Source organism: Hydra vulgaris, chromosome 03, assembly GCF_038396675.1.
Source record: "Hydra vulgaris chromosome 03, alternate assembly HydraT2T_AEP".
In the NCBI taxonomy this organism is placed as follows: Eukaryota; Metazoa; Cnidaria; class Hydrozoa; order Anthoathecata; family Hydridae; genus Hydra; species Hydra vulgaris.
This window is the reverse complement of record NC_088922.1, coordinates 29,716,475-29,735,943: the sequence shown is the minus strand read 5'-3', so window position 1 is coordinate 29,735,943 and position 19,469 is coordinate 29,716,475. Positions and strand designations below refer to the sequence as shown.

General features: G+C 31.0%; 3 protein-coding genes across 4 annotated transcripts in view; 1 reads left to right on the top strand and 2 right to left on the bottom strand.

Moving 5' to 3' along the window:
• The window catches only part of LOC100207843 (solute carrier family 28 member 3), a 93,389-nt gene extending 82,116 nt beyond the window's left edge, over positions 1 to 11,273 (top strand). For both annotated transcript variants that reach the window (XM_065792910.1, XM_065792911.1), the window contains exons 9-10: positions 7,089 to 7,269; positions 10,972 to 11,273. In XM_065792910.1, the coding sequence (XP_065648982.1) occupies positions 7,089 to 7,269; positions 10,972 to 11,069 (279 nt within the window). In that variant the 3' untranslated portion in view covers positions 11,070 to 11,273. The remainder of the gene's footprint in view (positions 1 to 7,088; positions 7,270 to 10,971) is intronic.
• A 2,470-nt stretch (positions 11,274 to 13,743) lies between these two features.
• Positions 13,744 to 16,887, bottom strand: LOC136078609 (uncharacterized). Its single transcript, XM_065794391.1, has 4 exons — positions 16,791 to 16,887; positions 15,668 to 16,210; positions 14,403 to 15,164; positions 13,744 to 14,162 (listed from the first exon to the last, which is right to left on the bottom strand). The coding sequence occupies exons 1-4, from the start codon at positions 16,885 to 16,887 to the stop codon at positions 13,744 to 13,746; spliced, it is 1,821 nt and encodes a 606-aa protein (XP_065650463.1).
• A 1,622-nt stretch (positions 16,888 to 18,509) lies between these two features.
• On the bottom strand, positions 18,510 to 18,998 carry LOC136078608 (zinc finger MYM-type protein 5-like). Its single transcript, XM_065794390.1, has one exon. The coding sequence runs from the start codon at positions 18,996 to 18,998 to the stop codon at positions 18,510 to 18,512; it is 489 nt and encodes a 162-aa protein (XP_065650462.1).
• Between the last annotated feature and the right edge of the window lie 471 nt (positions 18,999 to 19,469).

The following is a 19,469-nucleotide window of genomic DNA, read 5'->3' as shown; positions in this document are numbered from 1 at the left end:
TAAAGTTGACTCTGCGGAGGCTTGTAATAAAGTCATTTCTTCGGCAAGAAATGAAGCTAATTCAAAGTACAAAGAGATTTTTATTCAATCTGACTGTATCCTGTACTGAACCTAGAAAAGAAGAAACATAATGATGAACTTAAAACCATTTTTAAACTTGATAAACTTTTTTAATATGTTGTCCGCAGAGTTACTATTCTCTGCATTGACATCACCCAAAAAATGTTATCAATTGAGTCAAAAAAAATATCCCTTTGTGTAACAAAAAAAGGACAGCAGATGCAAAGATGTTTAAAACCAATCATTGACTGGTAATGGTTAATTCATCACAGTCAGCAACTAGGACATTTAACAACTGGTAGTTGTTGATTTATCACAATCAACAGCTACCAGTCAATAATAGGCATAAAAATTGTTACATAATAGCTTTTTTATACTCTTGTATACAAATGCTATGTCTCTAAATCATAACAAACTTCTGAAACTTTTAATAGTAATTGCTAACTATAAATACGATGTCATTTTTGTCCCAGCGACTAGTTTAACAAATTTGTAGTTTAAAAACTCATGGTTATTGCAATTTATACCAATTGCAGTTTTACTACAATTAACATAAGTTGTAATACCCCTAACCATGAATTTGAAAGTTCTAAAATACATTTAAAATCTCAAATCAAGCACTCTGAACAACTCTAGTTTAAACTCACTTTACTTACTCTTCTTTTTGGTTGCATTTATTGCCCACCGGTAATAAGTGCAACCATAGCTAGTGAAATTAAAGCCTTCAATAAAATTGGAAACACTATTTCTTATGCCAAAACGTTTACTAAAAATAAAATTTTTTAAATCTTATCGTGATTTTAACTTTCCTATCATCAAATGGAAAAAAGGATGGATATTATCTTGAGATAAGAAGTGGGTACTCTACTTAAACCACACCAATGCCTGTGGCTAGGGCTAACAAAATAGTGTTGCTTTCGGTTTGATGAGACACAGCATTGCAACCCTTGGAATTAGGAAAAATGAGGTCAGCATCAGGTCAACAAAAATTATTTGATACAAAAGTCTAACCATAAAGCATAGAAACGAGGTCGGCAATTTTTTTGCCGATCTCAAATACTTTAAGGTCGGCATTGCTGAATGCCGACCCTAATTCCGAGGGTTGGCATTGTGTACTGGGAACTGCTTTTGTCAAACATTACAATTACTTCAGAAACTCCAGCATTAAGTAAAACTCTTAAAAAAGAACCCAGGGCACGACAAAGTTTACTTCTTCCATGAAAAGCCATTTTAGGATTTCAAATGATACAGCAAAAGTTATTAAAGTTTGGCTTGGAAGTGTTGCTTTAATCATCCTACTTGCCCTACTTAATCCCAAAAAATATCACTAAGCTACGATCACTAAGCTACAGCATGTATTAAAGATTTAAAAACAATGAGGCTCTCCAACAGCACCTAAATCAGTTCTTTGATTCAAAGTCTTAAAAGTTTTATACCAACCGCATTTGTTTTTGTTTAAGGATTGGCAAGAGATCATAGACAGTGATGGTTATATTATTAAAAATAATTAATTTTTTTTTTTTGAAAAAATACTCATTTACTTTTAGTTTAAATCCAATTTGAACACTTTTGCAAAGGTTGTTATATTAGAGTTTTTATTGATTTCTTATATAAAGGCTGCTTTTAACCAGTGGCGTACGAAGGTGGGGCGGGGGGCGGTCCGCCCCAGGCCCTGTCTGGGAGTAGGCCCCCAATTGTTAATACAATTTATGTTTTTTTTACTTCAGCCAGATTTTGTAATAGTCAACATTTTTGTTCTGTAATCATAATTGTTTACAACAAAAATGAACCTGAAACATGATTGTATCTGCTTGCCAAGATAATAAACATCCACAGCAAACAAACCAAGATGTAAGAAATTGAAATGACATCTTGGCCAAAACAACCACCGTGACTGTTTTGAAGGCCCTCCACGAAGTTTCCTCCCCCACACCTGCAAGTACTAATAAATAGATTCGCCCGCCCTACCTACGAGTCTATGGTTTATTATGGTTCAGGCAGACTGACAGATGTTTATATCATTTCATTAATGTGATTAATATACTCTATCATTCAGTACCTCAATAATTCGAGAGCAAATCACGTCTTCAGTTCATCATCACCAAGTTACATGGTAAGTTATAATTTTATTCCTGCATATAGGCCTAACAAGGCTGCATGAGAAGATTTTAGTTATCAGGTTATAGTTTTATATCACACGTCGTTTTATGTTGAAGCCACATAAGGGGCCTGTCCTTAAACACTATCCGTATTGTCAATTTAATTACTTGGTTTTTAATAACTAATTTTGACCTTAAAAATGAGTAGGCCTAGCCTATTTTGGTAAACAATAATTTTTATCAGTAGTACGAAAACATTTAGTTTTGATATTGTTTGTTCGTCCTAGCAAATTTCCCATATGGAAGGAGCTATTACCATAGGTGGCATGGACAAATTTAAACCCGAGACCATGATAACATTCATCTTGGGGGCCCCAGATTCCAAAAACATTAAAATTAAAATCCATTTTTTTTAAATCCCCCATATTATTTTTATGGTTCATAAATCCAATTAATATCTAGCTTATTTGTGAACATTAATAAATATAATAAATATAATAATTAAAACAAATATAATAATTATAATAAATATAATAGATATAATAAATATGATAAATATAATAAATATAATTAATATAATAAAAATAATAATTATAATAAATATAATTAATATAACAAATATAATTAGCATAATTGATTTAATGAATATAATAAATATAATGAGTATAATAAATATAATTAATATAATTTATATAATAAATACAATAAACACAATAATAGTTGTAAATATAATAAATATAATATATATAATAAATAATATATTAAATATAATATACGTCAAAACAGAAAACACACAACTAACTAAATTAGAGGCACAATAATATACAATGAGAACATCTAAATTTCCCTTTGAACAGCTGTTTTGAAAATACTCGTTAAAGCATTAGCAATAATAGGCAATCAAACAATTCCCTTAAGAAAATTCTAGAATAAACAACTCCCGTGGAGACAGCCAATCTCTGCAAACCTGTCTCTAAAGTAAAACCACAAATAATAATAAAAAATAATTCCAATGAAAAACGTTATTAAGCACACCTTAAGAATTACCTAATTTTATTCGTGGAGACATGCGAAGCTCTGATGCATAAATAGAACAATAGGCCACTGAAAACCTACAACGATAGAACAATGAATTTTAAAACCAGAAATTTTACATTTTCATGTGCGCACATTTCACTTTAAATAGATATCTACTAACAAGCGAAGTGAAAACATCGTTATACTGTTACTTATACTGAAAGCATCATTAATCACTGTTACTTATACTGAAAACATCATTAATCACTGTTACTTATACTGAAATTTTTCTAAGAAAATAGCCGAAAAATGTAATTCAAAACTTGACAGTTTTATGTTACAGTGTTTATTTATTAGGTTTGGTTCGTTTTCAAACCCATAACGCAAAGGTTTGTTTTATTTTCTAAATACTTTATTGTCTAAAATAGAACAATTATTTTCAGAGTCAAGAGACCTGTTGATAACATGAAAGGAAGCTATCCCAGTGGATGGGAAAAGAAGAAAAAACAAAAAGCCAAAGAACAAGAACTACAACGGTTGTTGGGTTCAATACTTAAATTTACTAAAAGGGAAAACAATGAAGGCAAACAATGAAGCAGGGCCAAAGGAGGGCCCTGAATCTTTAGAAGGCCCAAGTACAAGCTATAACCAACGGAATGAACAAACAAGCAATGAAGAACAAGAAAAAGGAGAAGAAGAACAATACAAAAGGCAAGAAGAAGAAGACATAACCAATTTGATACGTTCTGAATCAGACGCAAATTCAGTACACGAATCAGAAGATTTAACAATAAATTATGATGTAAGAAACTGGCCCACTCCAATGCCAGATTATCTCAGAACCGATGTTATAAGACAAGGCAGTGAAATTTACCAGAACTTGGAGGGGCCATTTGATCCAGTTCATAAACCAGGAGAAAATTCAAAGGGTCAAACTAGACAGCTGACAAAAAGCTAGTTTTACAAGAAGCTTCCAAGTGGAGAACAGATTTTGAGGAAATGGATGGTCTATTCTCATGAAAAAAAATCACTGTTTTGCTTTTGTTGCAAGTTGTTTGATCAGAACGATAATCCAATGACCAAATCAAGTTTCATCACAGGATTCAATAGTTGGTGGAAATTGAATCCTAAAGTATCAGATCACGAAAACTCTGAATTACATATTAACAATTTAGAAAAATGGAAAACACTTGAAGCAAGGCTTCTCCTTAACAAAATCATCGACGCTGCTCACCAAGACGTAATGGAAAGAGAGAAGAAGAAATGGAGAGTCATTTTGCATCGTCTCTTAGATATAACACTTTTTTTTGGCAGAATTTGAGAAAAAAACAGAATTTGCCTTTTCAAGGCCACAAGGAAGACTTTGCTTCTGAAAACCATGGTAATTTCTTGGAACTTGTCAGCCTCCTTTCAAACTATGACCCTGTTTTAAAGGAGCACAGCATATGGCTTCAGCAATCATTGGAATCAGGATTGATTCCAGTTTCTTATTTATCACCTGCAGTGCAAAATGAGTTTATATCTCCTTTAGGCAATGCTGTAAAACAAGAATTAATCTGTGAAATCAAGAAAGCTTAATTCTATGGCATATTGTATATCCCACACAGAACAAATCAGTCAGGTCATAAAGTATGTGAAAATTGGCAACAGGAACGTGGAGGTGAAGGTTTTATTTCTCTAAGTGGGAAAAAGGCAGACTCCATAACACAGGAAATTGTTCAATCTCTTGAAAAGGACGGCTTGGATTTAAAGCTTTGTCGAAGCCAAGGATACGATAATGCCAAGACAATGTCTGGCATTCATGCAGGAGTACAAACCAGAATTAAAGAATTTAATCTAAAAGCAATATTTGTGCCTTGTGCTAACCATTCGCTTAATTTATGTGGCGTACATGCTTTTGGTAGTGTTTCTGTTTGTGTCACATTTTTTGGAACTTTGGAAAGTGTGTACACGTTTTTTTCATGTTCAACACATAGATGGGAGGTCCTAAAAGAAACCGTTGGAGTGACAGTGAAGAGACTTAATGATACCAGGTGGAGTGCTTATCATGATGCCGTGAAACCAATCTTCAAACATTTCTAAAAGTTGGTTAAGGCTGTGGAAAATCTTTGCGATGCTTCTGAAAACCTAGATAAGAGAGGAGCAGCGGAGGTGTTGATGACAAACATTTGTAATTTCAATTTCCTTTGCTTCTTGCATTTGTGGTACCTCATTCTACTCAAGCTGAATCATGCCCAAAAATATCTTCAAATCAAAGGTATTAGCTTGGAAAAGTGTGTTGTGAAGCTTAAAAACTTGAAGACCTTTTTAGTAGGAAGTCAAGAAGTTCTGGTCCATAATGCTGTAGAATATGCGACCCAGACTTGTGCTGAAATATGCATTGATAAAAGATGATGCCAGGAGAAATTGCTAAAGATGCAGGTTTAACTCCACAGGAAGAATTGAAGCGTGCTATGTTCGAGTGCACTGACCACTTTCATGTAGAATTGGAAAAACTTTTGACCTCGATGAACACTGTATATGAAAAGTTTGCTGTTGTACACACAGGTAATCTTTTGAAGGGAGCTGATGAAGAAATTGTAACCTATGCCCATCAGTTTTCAGAAACTTTCAATGATGCAGAGGTGGAAGAAATGCTGCCTGAAGTAAAAGCTGAGAAGGCATCTAAAGGCTTCTGGCATCAAATTAGACATTGCAGCTGCATGGACATCCTTGAAAATGCTTCAGTTTATCATCGAAATGGACTTTCGTGAATTGTTGCCAATCGTGACTGAAGCTCTTAAACTGTTTCTAACTATATGTGTGTCCGTGGCTTCTTGTGAGAGGAGTTTTTCAAAATTGAAATTAATTAAAATCTCCGCTCTACAAGAGCCAGTCTCGTTTGACGAGCTTGGCCATAATATCAGTAGAAAACGAAATTGCAAAACATGTGAATTTTGATGAGTTAATCAAATGACTTGCAGAAGTCAAGGCTCGCAAAAAAGTATTTTAATGTGTTTCAAGAGGTAACTCTTTGCTGTAAATCTGTTTTTTTTACTGTACATTGTACATCATTGTATTATCATTTAAAATAAATAATCAAAACTAATGTTTTAGTCCTTTGTGTACATAAATGAATTTCTATAAGTGATAAAATGGCGTTAATGGATATATATATATAAATAAACATATAAACTGATAGATAATGATAAAGATGGTATTTGCTAATTTTTGTTTATTACAAACGTTTTCAAGAAAGTGGAGAAAGATAATGTGTTATACATACATTCATTAATGTAGTATATATATATATATATATATATATATATATATATATATATATATATATATATATATATATATATATATATATATATATATATATATGTAAATTATGTTGGTTTATTTTACAAATAGAGTGCTCAATGTTCTTAAAGAACAGAGCAATAATAAGTTAGTAAAAACACTTATCTAACTTTTATCTTCTACTTTAAGTTTCACCATTGCTGGATCATCAGGAAGAGTTCTCTTCCCGATGATCCAGCACTCTTCCTGATGATCTAGCAATGGCTAAACTTAAAGTAGAAGATAAAAGTTAGATAAGTGTTTTTTACTAATTTATATATATATATATATATATATATATATATATATATATATATATATATATATATATATATATATATATATATATATATATATATATATATATATATATATATATATATATATATATATATATATATATATATATATATATATATTGGCCCCATTTACCAAGTGCCGCCCTAGGCCCCAAAACATGTTGGTACGCCACTGCTTTTAACTAATTTTGAACATAAAGTTTTAACTTAAAAAAAAATTTAATTTAATATTTTATCAAAACTGTCTTGAATTCTTTTTTAATGTTAAATTTTATTGAAACTTTTACAGCAACGTTCAGAAGTAATTGCTACTTATGCACTCTGTGGCTTTGCTAATTTTGGTTCTATGGGAATCCAATTAGGAGGATTAAGTTGTCTTATTCCAAGTAAAAAACAATGTTTAGCAAAGTTGGTATTCAGAGCACTTGTATCTGGGACATTAGCATGTTTTATGACTGCTTGTATTGCAGGTTTGTTGTTTTTTTTATTTATTTTTTAATTTTTAATAACTCTCAACAAGGCTGCAGCTAACCACTAAAAAAAGTAAGAAATTAGCAATCTTAACAGGTGCTAAATTTACAACAGATTGCATATAGCATCTTTTTTAGAGGTTGGGAATAAATGATTATCTGAGAAGACATAAAGTAGAAGATTCAGTAAGGTAGATTCTGTAAGGGCGTTTCCATTCATTGACATAAGAATATCAACAATATTTTAATAATTATTAACTACTGAGATTTGCTTGGCTTGAAATTCGCCAGTCACTGCAAGCCCCAAGCTGTCACAGAAATTAGATCACATTCAAGATGGGCTGCTTATAAATTCTAAACAATCAAAAATTGATGACATTTGCAGATAGGGCCACTTAAGAGGTAAAATTATTAGAAAATCGTTAATTTAGATGAGGAACAATATAGGACCAAGGATGAAAACTTTTGGTACCCCAAAAGTTACTGGAAATGAAAGAGAGTTGTCCATCAAGAACGACTGTGTTCAGAAAAGAATGATTCAATAATTTTAAATTTTTAATAGCAAAAGGGGTTTGGAGGTCTTAGCAGAATCACTTGTTTCTTCGAGATGAAAAGAAGAATGCGATCATCAGATTCAAGAGATAAAGTAGTAGAAAAGTTTTTTGCTTCTTAGGTTAGGTTCTTAGGTCTGCCTTATTCTTGGGAGAGGTAATAAGATCATGCCTATGTATGAGTGATGGAATGTTAGACTTGTCTTTATTAATTGTTAATGATTTTCCAAAAGTTTCTAGAAAGTAACTTCTGAGATAAATAAATGATTTACTAAACCAAGAATCTTGAACCTTACCATTGTACTTTTGCGATTTTTTGCAATGATAAAAAGATTAATTTGTTCTTAAGGAATGTTCTAGGGGAAAAGATGAAATTGCTTGTGATTAGAATTGGCGGAAGAAAAGAAAAAAGCTTTGGTTAGAGTGAGGATTGATTTAAAACTAACAAAAAGTAATAATAGCTTCTATGTCTGCCTTAATCCATGAGATTATAAAGGGAGCATAATTTTTAGAGAGATGAAACAATTCAGCCCAAGAACCATCGTGAAGGAAATCACACAAGAAGATAGTAGTAAAATAATTTAGAATATGTAGAATAATATGTAGAAGACAATAGTTTTAATTGTCTGAACGAAGGTGACAAGGAGAACTTGAGCACAAGCTAGGTCAAAGAAAAAACCACAAATCAAGGAATGAAATAAGTTATAAGGGTTGTATGAAAACAAGTCTCAAAGTCTACTAGTAAGAGATTGAGAAAGATAAATATTTTATGCTTTAAAGCCAGCAAGGTCAGTGATATTAGATCCAAGATATTCAGTGTAAATAGCTTGGATCATAAAATTCACTAATAATATTAATATTGGCTGAAGGATAAAAAGTAAAAGCTCGGTCAAAATCAATCAGTGCAGTCTTGGGAAGGAGAACAATAAAGAACAATAAAAAAAATGATTGAAAAGGTGCTAAGCAAATAAGAAAATAGTTATAGTATCACCATGATCGGTTAAAATTTGGACAGTTTTAAATTGTGTTTTCTCAAAAACCACTTAATAAATTGTAATGATTTTTTTATAATGATGCTTACATAACTATTTTTTTGTGAGTGGGTTTAGTATTGTTGACTTCTTATTAGTTTTTGCAATGTCGAGTAGAGAGTCTAAAAGTTGAAAAAATCTTTCTTTCAAAGAGTATTTAAAAAAAAAGCATAGTACAAGATAAAAGTACTAAACAGATCGCTTGTTGGAGAAATCAAGGCAATTGGACAAGCTAAAAATATCTTTAAATTAATTACGAAAAATAATTTATGCATTTTAGAAGACGATGAAACTTAGTCACTTGCTTCCAGGTAATCAATACTATTATCAGTCAAAAGTTAAAAAGCTTCGAAAAAATTTAAGTACATTCGAGTTGAAAAATTCGCTCCTAAGTTCCTTGTACGGCAGGCTTTTAGCAGCTGTGATTTTAAAAGCTCTCTTTTCATAACAAATTAATCTTTTACATTAGAAATATATGCGACTGAATGTTTGAAAAAACGACTTCTTTCTCTAATTAAAAAGCACAAACAACCAATCTTATTTTGGCCAGATCTGGCATTAATTCACTAATCCAAAAAAGTGTAATGGTATAAGAAAAATAAAGTCAATTTTGTTCTAAAAAAAGCTAATCCACCATACTCTCCTTAGCAGCGAGTTATCAAATCTTACTGGGCAATTGTGTAGGGAATATTGAGGAAAAGAGGTAATTGTGCAAATAGTGTTAAAATTTTTTGAGGTTTATAGATTAATGCTACAAAAAAAGTGATGCAAAGTAAAATTGTGGAGACAATGTACTTTACAAATAAATAAATTACTTGCACGTCGTAAAGTTAAGGCTTAATTTATTTTTGTTGAAATAAAAACTAATTATGTAAGCATCATTATTAAAAAAATTATTACAATTGATTAAGTGGTATAGTTGAATATATAAGTATATGCCCAGGGTAATCATTTGACTATTAGAGTCTTTGTGCTTAAATTAAATCAAATTTAAGTATACGCCCCGGACTATCATTTGAATATTAGAGTCTTTGTGAATCAAAGGATAATTACCATCAACTCAGTAATTTAAAAATAGTTCTTACAAAAAAAAAGTAGATCTGGTGAATTTGGAAAAACGTTACTTTAAAGGGATGATAAAATAGTTACCACGAATATTTGAATGATGAATACCACGAATATTTACAAAGGGTAGATTAAAACAATTTGATGATAATGATGGTTTTTTTAATTAATATTTTAAGAACTCTGTTTATATTTTTATTAATTAAATAACTAGACCCAATCATAGATAGTGTATGATACCCTAACCAATAAGTTATGTTGTTTCTTCATTTTTTATCAAACCAGTTGTTACAAAGGGATTTTCATGTGACCTCGGTAACATTCACCAAAAGCATCAACCGGGATACCTTCCATTGTACTAGTATTACTTTGATATTTAATCTTACTACAAAGCTCGTGAAACCTTACTATCAGCCGGCCTCAGAACCTTTAAACTGAATTTTATAGGTACCTTCTTTAGGAGATAACGGAAAGAGCTGCTTAGTCACCTCCAAGGATACGCAAGCAAAAACTCATTGGTAAAGTCAAGATGGTCCCAGTGCTCGTTATCTTAGGCAGGAAACAGTGTGACACAGGTTTATATCTACGCCACCCTATTAGATGAAGATGAGATTTTCTGCCTACCTTTAAAATCTTTTCCTAGGAGGCCTTCAACAAAACAATAGCCGGATGCAGTTAGCATCTACCCAAAATGAATATTATTATTGAGACACTATCTGTAGTCTTCACCCCAAAGCAGGGCATATTTTAGATCGGGATTATCATTTGTCAAGAAAAGCTTTTTTTTTTTGTTATTAAAATTATTTTTATTGTTTAATATTATGCTATTATTTTTATTAAAATTTTTTATTTAAAGTTATTTATGCTATTATTTTTATTAAAATTTTTTATTTAAAGTTATTTTATAAAATAAAGTATTTTTTTGATTTTTATTATTAAAAGTGTTGTGTTGTGTTGTGTTTTTTTTTAAAACGTTTTAATAAAAAGTTATAGACAACCCTTTTTATTTTTTTAAGGATATATATGAGATGTTCATATGATTTTTTTTTCTCTAGGCATGTTGTATGATGATCAGAAGTATGACAGTAATATAACACCTACATCTGCAAGAAATTTAACGATTAACATATTTAATATATCGCAAAGTTTGTAAATACAACTTCATAAGTTGCTACCATTTTGTGTTAAAACAAATTAAACTAAATTACTAAAAAAACAGCCCATAGGCTGTGTTTTTTTAATAATATAGTTTTTTTTTTCATAAAAACGCAATTTATATATAATTTATATATAAAACTCATTTTAGCGACGTAGCAAATGTAACTAATGTATGTAAAATAATAATTGGCACAACTTATCTCTTTTAACATGTTTTTTAAAAAAGTATTCATTAAAAAAGTTTTCATAAAAACAACAAACTTTAACCAATAAAAAATTTAAACATTACGTAAAATAATTCTGTAATTGGCATATTTGCGTGTCGTCGAAACTAATATTTGAACAACTTGGCATTGATTTTTCTTAAGAATTCTTGGAATATAGTTGGTTAATATTATTAGCAGCACAGTCATCCACGTAGCATCGAGCGGGACATTTAGGGATACTTAAGAAACAAACTCTTGTTGATGCTATTTTTTATGATTTTTTAAAAATTTATTGATATAAGTAAAAAAAAAAGCAACAAAAAAAATTATAAAAATGAGATTTGACAATCAAAGTAACGAAACTTCAGAGTAGTAAATTTTTCATACTTTGCAAGTAGGTAGAGTAAAACGGAACAATTAAAAAGCACCAATTATTCTTTTGATTGCAAAGCTTTAAAAATGAAAAAAGGCGATCTATATTTTAAACATGTTAAGATATTAAACTCTCAAATAAAAAATAATATACCCATATAAACTACACCCACACTCCGTAAAGCAAGAAAAAAGCTTTAAATTTTGAAAAAGTGCAGGCTATCTATAATTTAAACATGTTCAGACATTAAACTCTCGAAAAAAACATAACATGCCATTAATATTATATTTTGTTTTTTATAAGTTAAGTAAAATATTATAACTGTTTTAAATAATTTATTTAACTTCGTTAATAAAGTAGTCAAAAACTGGTATATTTTACGCTGATAAACAAATAGAAATTTTTTGTGGAAATCTTGCCAACTAGGTGGTTTTTTAAGACAAATTAAATATGCAAACCATTTCTTTCTATCATCCTCAGTTTTTGAGATATAGGGCATAACGCATTTATGCATGTTAAATCAATTTTAAAATAATATAATGCATGTAAATCTTTATAGTGACATTACTATAATTATTTACATGTATTTTTTAATATAATTTTAAGCAATTTAAGTTATTAATATATCATTATTTTAATATTATATTTTGTTTTTTATAAGTTAAGTAAAATATTATAACTGTTTTAAATAATTTATTTAACTTCGTGATTATAAATTTAAAACGTACCTTATTAAATCCTAAAAATGGTTTTTTACCTATAATTTTTAAATTCAATTAAAGACAATTAAAAACAAAAAATTTTTTATATTAAAAATAAAGCCTAATATTAATAAATATTGTCTGGTTTAAATATTTTGACTTTGGATTTACGCTTGTGACGAACGTTCGGCAAATTGCATTGAAGTGTCCAGCAGTAATCCGCTAACATTGTTGCACTCCAACGACCTTGATAACGCGACTCCATTACCATTTTATCTTAATGAAAGCGTTCACCATGTTCGTCGCTTACAGAACCAAAGTTTTATGGAAAGAAATCTAGGAGATGAATTTTGTCTAGGAGATGAATTTTGAGGGACATGTTGCATCCCATATCAATCTATAGGCCTTTATGCAATTTTGAACCACATCTTCAAAATTTACAGACTTGTTATTACCGATAAAATTAGCAACGACGGATTTAAATGCCAAGCCATGCATTTTTTTCAACACCACTAAGTAAATTTTCAAAGTGGGTGTCAGTAAAAATCTTTTTTATTTGAGGACCTATAAATATACCTTCTTTCACCTTAGCGTCACTTATTTCAGGAAATTTGTTACGTAAGTATATAAACGACTCTGAGTCATTGTGTAACACTTTTTTAGGCATGGTGTAAACGTTTTCCGATGAGATTTGTTTGTTAGATAGCCACAGACATAACAAAACATATCTTTTGAATTAATACAGCCTCTGAAAGCCATGATATTAAATTACAATTCAATTTAAATTTAAATAATGATAAAACTATGTAAACCTTTTTAAATAAAATAAATAAAATATAACAAAAAATAGTAATATATATTTCTATGCTTAGCAAAAACATAGAAAACACAGTTTTACGAATATCTCAAAAACCTTGCGTGATACAAAAAAATGGTTTTCAGATTTGAAATCAGCACTAAAAACGACATTAGAATATATAAACAACATATTAGATTTCCACAGTGGCGTAACTATAAATTTAGGGGGGGGCCCCCCCCCCCCCCCCCCCCGCGCCAAAAAAGAAAAGGGGCCCTCCCACTTTAAATTTTTTCAAAATATATTTACAAATGAAATATCCAATATTTGCTTTATATATTGAGTTAATATAACACGATTAAGTATATAAAAAAAAATTTATTTTATAAACTAGAATCTTTTTACAAAATAATTATAAAAAAGAACGAACATCCTTAATAGCAAAAATTAACTTTACCTCACTTATGCCTATGGGAGAATTTTTATTTTCATAATAACTATACTATCTTAAGACAGTAATTTTTAAAATGCTATCAAGAATAGAAAAAAAAATTGAAGAATGTTCTAAGAAACTTTGTATTTGTTGAACAACTTTAAATATAAACTTTTCTTGCCTTCTTATTCGCAAATTTCGCAATTACTTCATCTAATTCTAATGTTTGTGCTTTTTCGTTCTCTATTGCCAAAATTGCACAATGTTTGAGACGCTCCTGAGACATGCTATTTCTTAAATATGATTTGATAATCTTTAATTTGCTGAAAGATCTTTCAGCACTTGCAACTGTCACAGGTATTGTCATCAATAGCAATATTGCTGTGTTTACATCTGAAAAATCACACTTCATAAAACTGTATTTGATGAGCAGTATGTCAGCTAAATCTATTAATGTAGTTGCTTCTGTGATGTCATTTTTAATAAAAGTGATTGAATTAATTAATTGGGTTGGAAAATGTTTTGTCAAATCGTATGGGTAACTATGTTGCAATAATTTAGCTGATTTAATTAGATCATCTTCAGACAATTTTATTAAATTTTAAGGCTGTAAAAAATTAAAAAGATTTGAAAGTTTTTCCATTCCAGTAAATCTATCACTTATTTGCACGTTAACAATATCTATGGTCCTATAAAATACATTAATTTGAAATCTTTTTTCAGCGCATTCGTTGAAATGACTTCAACTTAAATCATCAAAATGTCTCGCATATTTGGATTGCCTCTTATCCTTAAATGTTGGTTTTATTTTCCACTTACTGCAAATAGTAACAGCCTCTAATTTAAATAAATCGTAATTTGATCTAAAATCTTTTAACTTGAATTTCAGTGTACCAAATAACGTGGCCGCTTCGTATAGATCTATGTACTTTTTTTGTAAGTTTTTTGAAGCATAATTTACATTCGTTAATATGTGATACATAATGACGCAAATAAAAACAAATTCAAAGTTTGAAATTTTGTCCCTTAATTTCAGAGCTTCAGTTTGTTCTACTTTTTTCGAATATTTTAAAGAAATTTCAGTTAAAGTTTTAACTATATCTAAAAAGCGTAACTTTATAGCTAATAAAGAATTAATTCTTGAAGACCATCTTGTTGGGTTTAATTTTTTTAATGTTACTTCCGACTTCCCGCTAAAATTTGATAGCAAATCCCATCTTTTAATACTGTTGCCAAAAATGGAGTAAATTTCTTGTAAAATTATAAAAAAATTCTTTACTTCTCTACAACCAGAAACAGCATCATTTATAACCAGGTTTAAATTGTGACTCGCACAATGAACATATTGTGCAGATGGCTGAATATTATTTATTTTTTTCTGAACTCCGTTATAAATGCCGCTCATCACATTAGCTTCGTCATATCCTTGACCACGGCACTTTTTTAAATCTATTCCTTTATTTTCAAGCAATAATAACAATTGATTGGTTAAACCTACTGCCGAATGATCCTTTATTTCATAAAAACCCAAAAATGTTTCTTTAAACTCTAATTGACAAGGTTGAGTGTCCTGTTTGCGCACTATGTGAACGTATCGAAAAATTAAACTTCATTGTTCTTTTCTTAGATACATCTTGAGTTGTGTCAGCTATAATAGAAAAAAAGGCAGATTCATTTATTTCGAATAAAGATGTTTTTTCTAAATTTTGGCTTAAACATTAAATCACTTCATTTTGGATAGCTGGACTAAGATATTTTATAGTGCCTTTAGGCTTATTGAGTACTTGTTTCATTGTATCGTCGTACTTTGACAACAAGTAAACATGAGAAAAAAATTGCCATTTACATTTGTTAAAAAATTGCCAAATTTAATCTGCCAACACTTCACTATGACCTTTAAATGCAAGTGAGTTTTTTGTTAACATTAAAGTGATGTTAAATAACCTTTCTAATACCATCTTCCAAAATGAAGCTTTATGACGAATTATTGTCCTCATTAAGTGTCCTGTTTTGTTTCCAATGATCGTATACTTGACATGCTTCAATATGTTTTAGGCTATTAGCATGACTTTTTATTTTTTTACTTAGCCCTTTCCAGTCTCGAACTCCCGTACGCCATTGGTTATTTTTATCATTTGAAAATAACCAACATGGTTCACAATATGCTGAGTCCAGAATTTTGGAATAACAGAGCCAAAATCGCTGTGTTCGACCAAATTTATATGCACAATAATAATAATTTGTGGAAAAATGTCTAAAATTTTGTGAAGAATCTTTTTTAAATGGTCCTTGTGGTTTGCATCTTTCAGAGGAAATAATAAATCTTTTTGTGCTATCATCAAGAAATTTTCCTTTAAAATATCCCATATCTGTTCTTAATGTATTTAATTCCTGAAATATATTCGGTTCTGGATCTGTTTCTTCAACTTGCACTGCAGTGGTAAGATTATTAGAATGTGCGAAAATATATGCATTACTTTTATAACGAGATTCATTATGATCTTTCGAAATTTCCTTGTGTTCTAAGTTAATTGAAACAGATAACATTTCTTCTTGTTGGGTTGCTTGAGAAGTACTAGTAATGACATTGATATTTTTATCTACAACTTCTTCACTAGGTTTCTGTTCTACTGATAAAAAAAATAAGGATATCTTTTTATTGTTTTTACGTAATCTATCATCAGCCTCCTTTTTTAATTTCTTTTCTGGCTCCACTCATATAAGTTCTTTTTGAGTCCATGCTATTGTAAGAAAAATGTTTTATTAGAACAATTATATGTATTAACCCTAAAGATATAAATATATGTGGCTAAATATTTTTGAATAAATAATAAACTTAATTTGTATTTATTCTTTAGTTCGTATCTTGAGTCCGCCCTTTCAATTTTATATCAAATATGTACACATAATTTGTGTTTCTTTGTTAATTCGTACTATCCTTGTTCTATAGCAAAACCTAGTGCGTACTCAACACAAAAACATGGTTCTACCTGCAGGGCCGTAGAAAAGAAAATTGTGACTCCTCTTCCCCTCCCTTAGCCCCCCCCCCCCTTCCTCTTTTAAAAAAAAAAAGAAGAAAATTAAACGAAAACAATGATTTATTGATCACAAAATTTATCACATCAAGTTATAAGTAAAATTTGTCATTAAGGTTGCACAAACTTTAGTTCAATGCCACTCTTCTGGCTTTTCTTGAGGCAAATTCACTAATGACATCATCAAAATCAATGTTGTTTGCCACTTCATTTTCAATTGAAATTATAGCCAAACTAGACAAACGTTTTTGGCCAATTGTTGACCTCATATAGTGTTTTATGAGCTTAAGTTTACTGAAACTTCTCTCACACGTAGCAACTGTGACTAAGATGTGAGGAAGATGCGAATAGCAATTGTTGTGTTGGGATAAGCATCGGTCAAAGAATATTTATGAATGAGCTGCAAAATGTCGATCGGGCTAGATTTTTCAAAGTTGTCCATCATTGCGGCAGCTTGATATTTAAAGCTTGCCATTTCTGACTGGAAATCGGAAGAATCTAAATCTGCCTTGTCAATTTGAGATAAATTTGCAGCTTCTTTCTTGAGTTCATCCACTGAACTTTTAGAGAGTGAATGCCCACTGAGGTAGCCAAAATCAGAGGATACACCAGACATCAGCCTCAAACCGCCACTCCATTTGTGTAATAATGCTGTCAAACACAAAGTTGCACTGAGATCCGAATTCTGTTTCTGCTGTGAGAAGGTGAGAGTCATCTTCAGCTTCATAAAGTGCTATTCGCTTCACTTTGCGCTTCCTCTTAATTGGAAAGCCACCATCAATTCCGCTCTGGTTAGCTTTTTCTGTGGCATCTTTAATAATATTGTCCACCCCAACATCTCAAAAATTCTGAATGAAAGCCTTCAACCATTTCATTTTTTTTACGGCAATGTCAATTGAAATGGTTTTTGACTGAAGCAGTTTATTTTCCCGGTCAATTAGAGAAAGAATTTGACACCAGAAATCCAACAAACACAAAAAATTGAAATCAATATGAATGAGAAGTTCTTTTGCGCTGCTAACTGTGACAGCATTTGTCATGGGATTGTGGATAATGGATTCCAAAACTTGAAGAACATCTTTGATTTGTCTGTGCAATGGTGTAATTGCTTCTTTCTGGTAGACCATCTTGTGTCACTATTTCCCTTTAATGAAATGGTCAACGTTTTCATCAGTTTTTCCCATCTTGACGTGAAGCTTGAAAAAAAGTTAAAGATGGCTTGAACCTTTCCAAAAAACGTAATCATGAGTGGAAATGAGAGGAAACCTCAGCAGCATGAACACCAACAAGATTTAAAGTGTGAGCTGCGCATGGAACAAATCTTGCTGACTCATTAAGAGAATGGATGTGAGCTTTGACGCCATTGTATTTTCCAGACATATTGGATCCATTGTCATAGCCTTGGCCCCGGCAATCGGAAATGCTTAAACCATCCTTCTCCAATTTTTCACTTATCTCTGTTGCAAGACATTTTCCGGTTTTTTGGTGAGATTCAATGAAGTCCACAAAGCTTTCCTTAATTGTGCAGGTTTCATCACTGATGCGGACATACCTGATGATCTGAATCATTTGCTTTTTGTGGGAGGTATCTGGAGTGCAGTCAAACAGAACAGAGTAGTATTTAGCTTCTTTGATGTTTGACAAAATTTCTTTCCTGACTTTCTGCCCAAGTAACTCAATCAACTCTTTTTGAATTCAAGGAGAAAAGTAGGATGTTGTGGTTTTTTTTGCTAATCAACTCAATTAAGCTCAGAAAAATGCCACTGTTTTGTTGACCGATGTCTTCTGTTGTTCCCCGAAGGGCAAGATTGTTCTTGGCACAGAAAAAAATTGCATCAACAATCACTTTTAAGATATCTCTCCGCTTTTTCATCTCTCCACTAATAACTCTCTACAGATCAGAATTCAGGGTCTTTCTTTCCTTGAGGTTTTTTTCAAGAGTTTTCCGATCAGAATAGCATCTTTGGTGTTCATTGTTGTTTTCATGCTCAGGAATTCTTGGGTTTAGTTTTTTCCAGTCACAAAACCCTTTAGAAATTTCTGAGAAACTGTTGGTTTTTGTTGTTAAAAATAACAAACAGCAAAAACAAAATAAAGAATCTTTTTTATTACTGTACTGCAGCCAAGTGCGAACAAATTTTTTACCATTGGGATGAACTTTTTCATACCATTTTGAGCTGAAGTGTCGCATTCTGTTGTCAAAATCACACAGCGTGTTTGGGAAAAATTCTCTTCTGTCTTGCTCTAGCCTATGCTCAATCAAAAAGCATCTTGTTTTGTCCGTTATTTTAGGCCATGTTGCTGGATCCCTATGTTGAAAATTTTCTTCCGAGGCCACTGGAATTTCTGAGATTTCTGAATGAAGTTCATCCTCGTCCATTTCAGCTGGGCCTGAAAGCTAGGCATTTTCATCTTTCCTGGTTAGTTCTGAATCAGTTGTGCAAAATTCTTCTTGACTTTGGCTGATGAAAATCTCCTTTTCAATTAATTCCAAATGATGATCTGAACTCAATTAAAGTCAATTATTGGATCTGTTGAATTGTCATTAATTTCAATACAAATATCCTCTGAAATAATTTGTTTCTCCACTGAGTTTGTTACCAACCACTTTTTGAAACAATTTTGTAGTTTCTCGTCACTTTCTTGGCGCTGTTTTGTATTCTTCTTTAATTCAGCACCAGATAACTTTTGGGTTCGACTCATAATAGAATTATAATGCTCAAAAGTTATCAAAGGTATATTAGTGTTATAGGGCGCTTTTTTGTTCAGTTTATGAGCTTTAATATTTAAGAGTTTGTGTCAAGAGGCGGAATTTTAATTAATTTTCTTATCAACAGCAGCGACGCCGTGA

What these genes read in the sequence shown, in the direction of transcription:
- LOC136078609 (XM_065794391.1), bottom strand. Translation starts at nt 16,887, where the DNA reads ATGAGGTCAACAATTGGCCAAAAACGTTTGTCTAGTTTGGCTATAATT. An exon ending in TGATTTTGATGATGTCATTA is followed by an intron (nt 16,211 to 16,790) that starts GTGAATTTGCCT and finishes TTTTATCAGTAG; the next exon opens with AACAGAAACCTAGTGAAGAA. An exon ending in AGAGGCTGTTACTATTTGCA is followed by an intron (nt 14,163 to 14,402) that starts GTAAGTGGAAAA and finishes AATTGTCTGAAG; the next exon opens with ATGATCTAATTAAATCAGCT.
- LOC136078608 (XM_065794390.1), bottom strand. Translation starts at nt 18,998, where the DNA reads ATGGACGAGGATGAACTTCATTCAGAAATCTCAGAAATTCCAGTGGCC.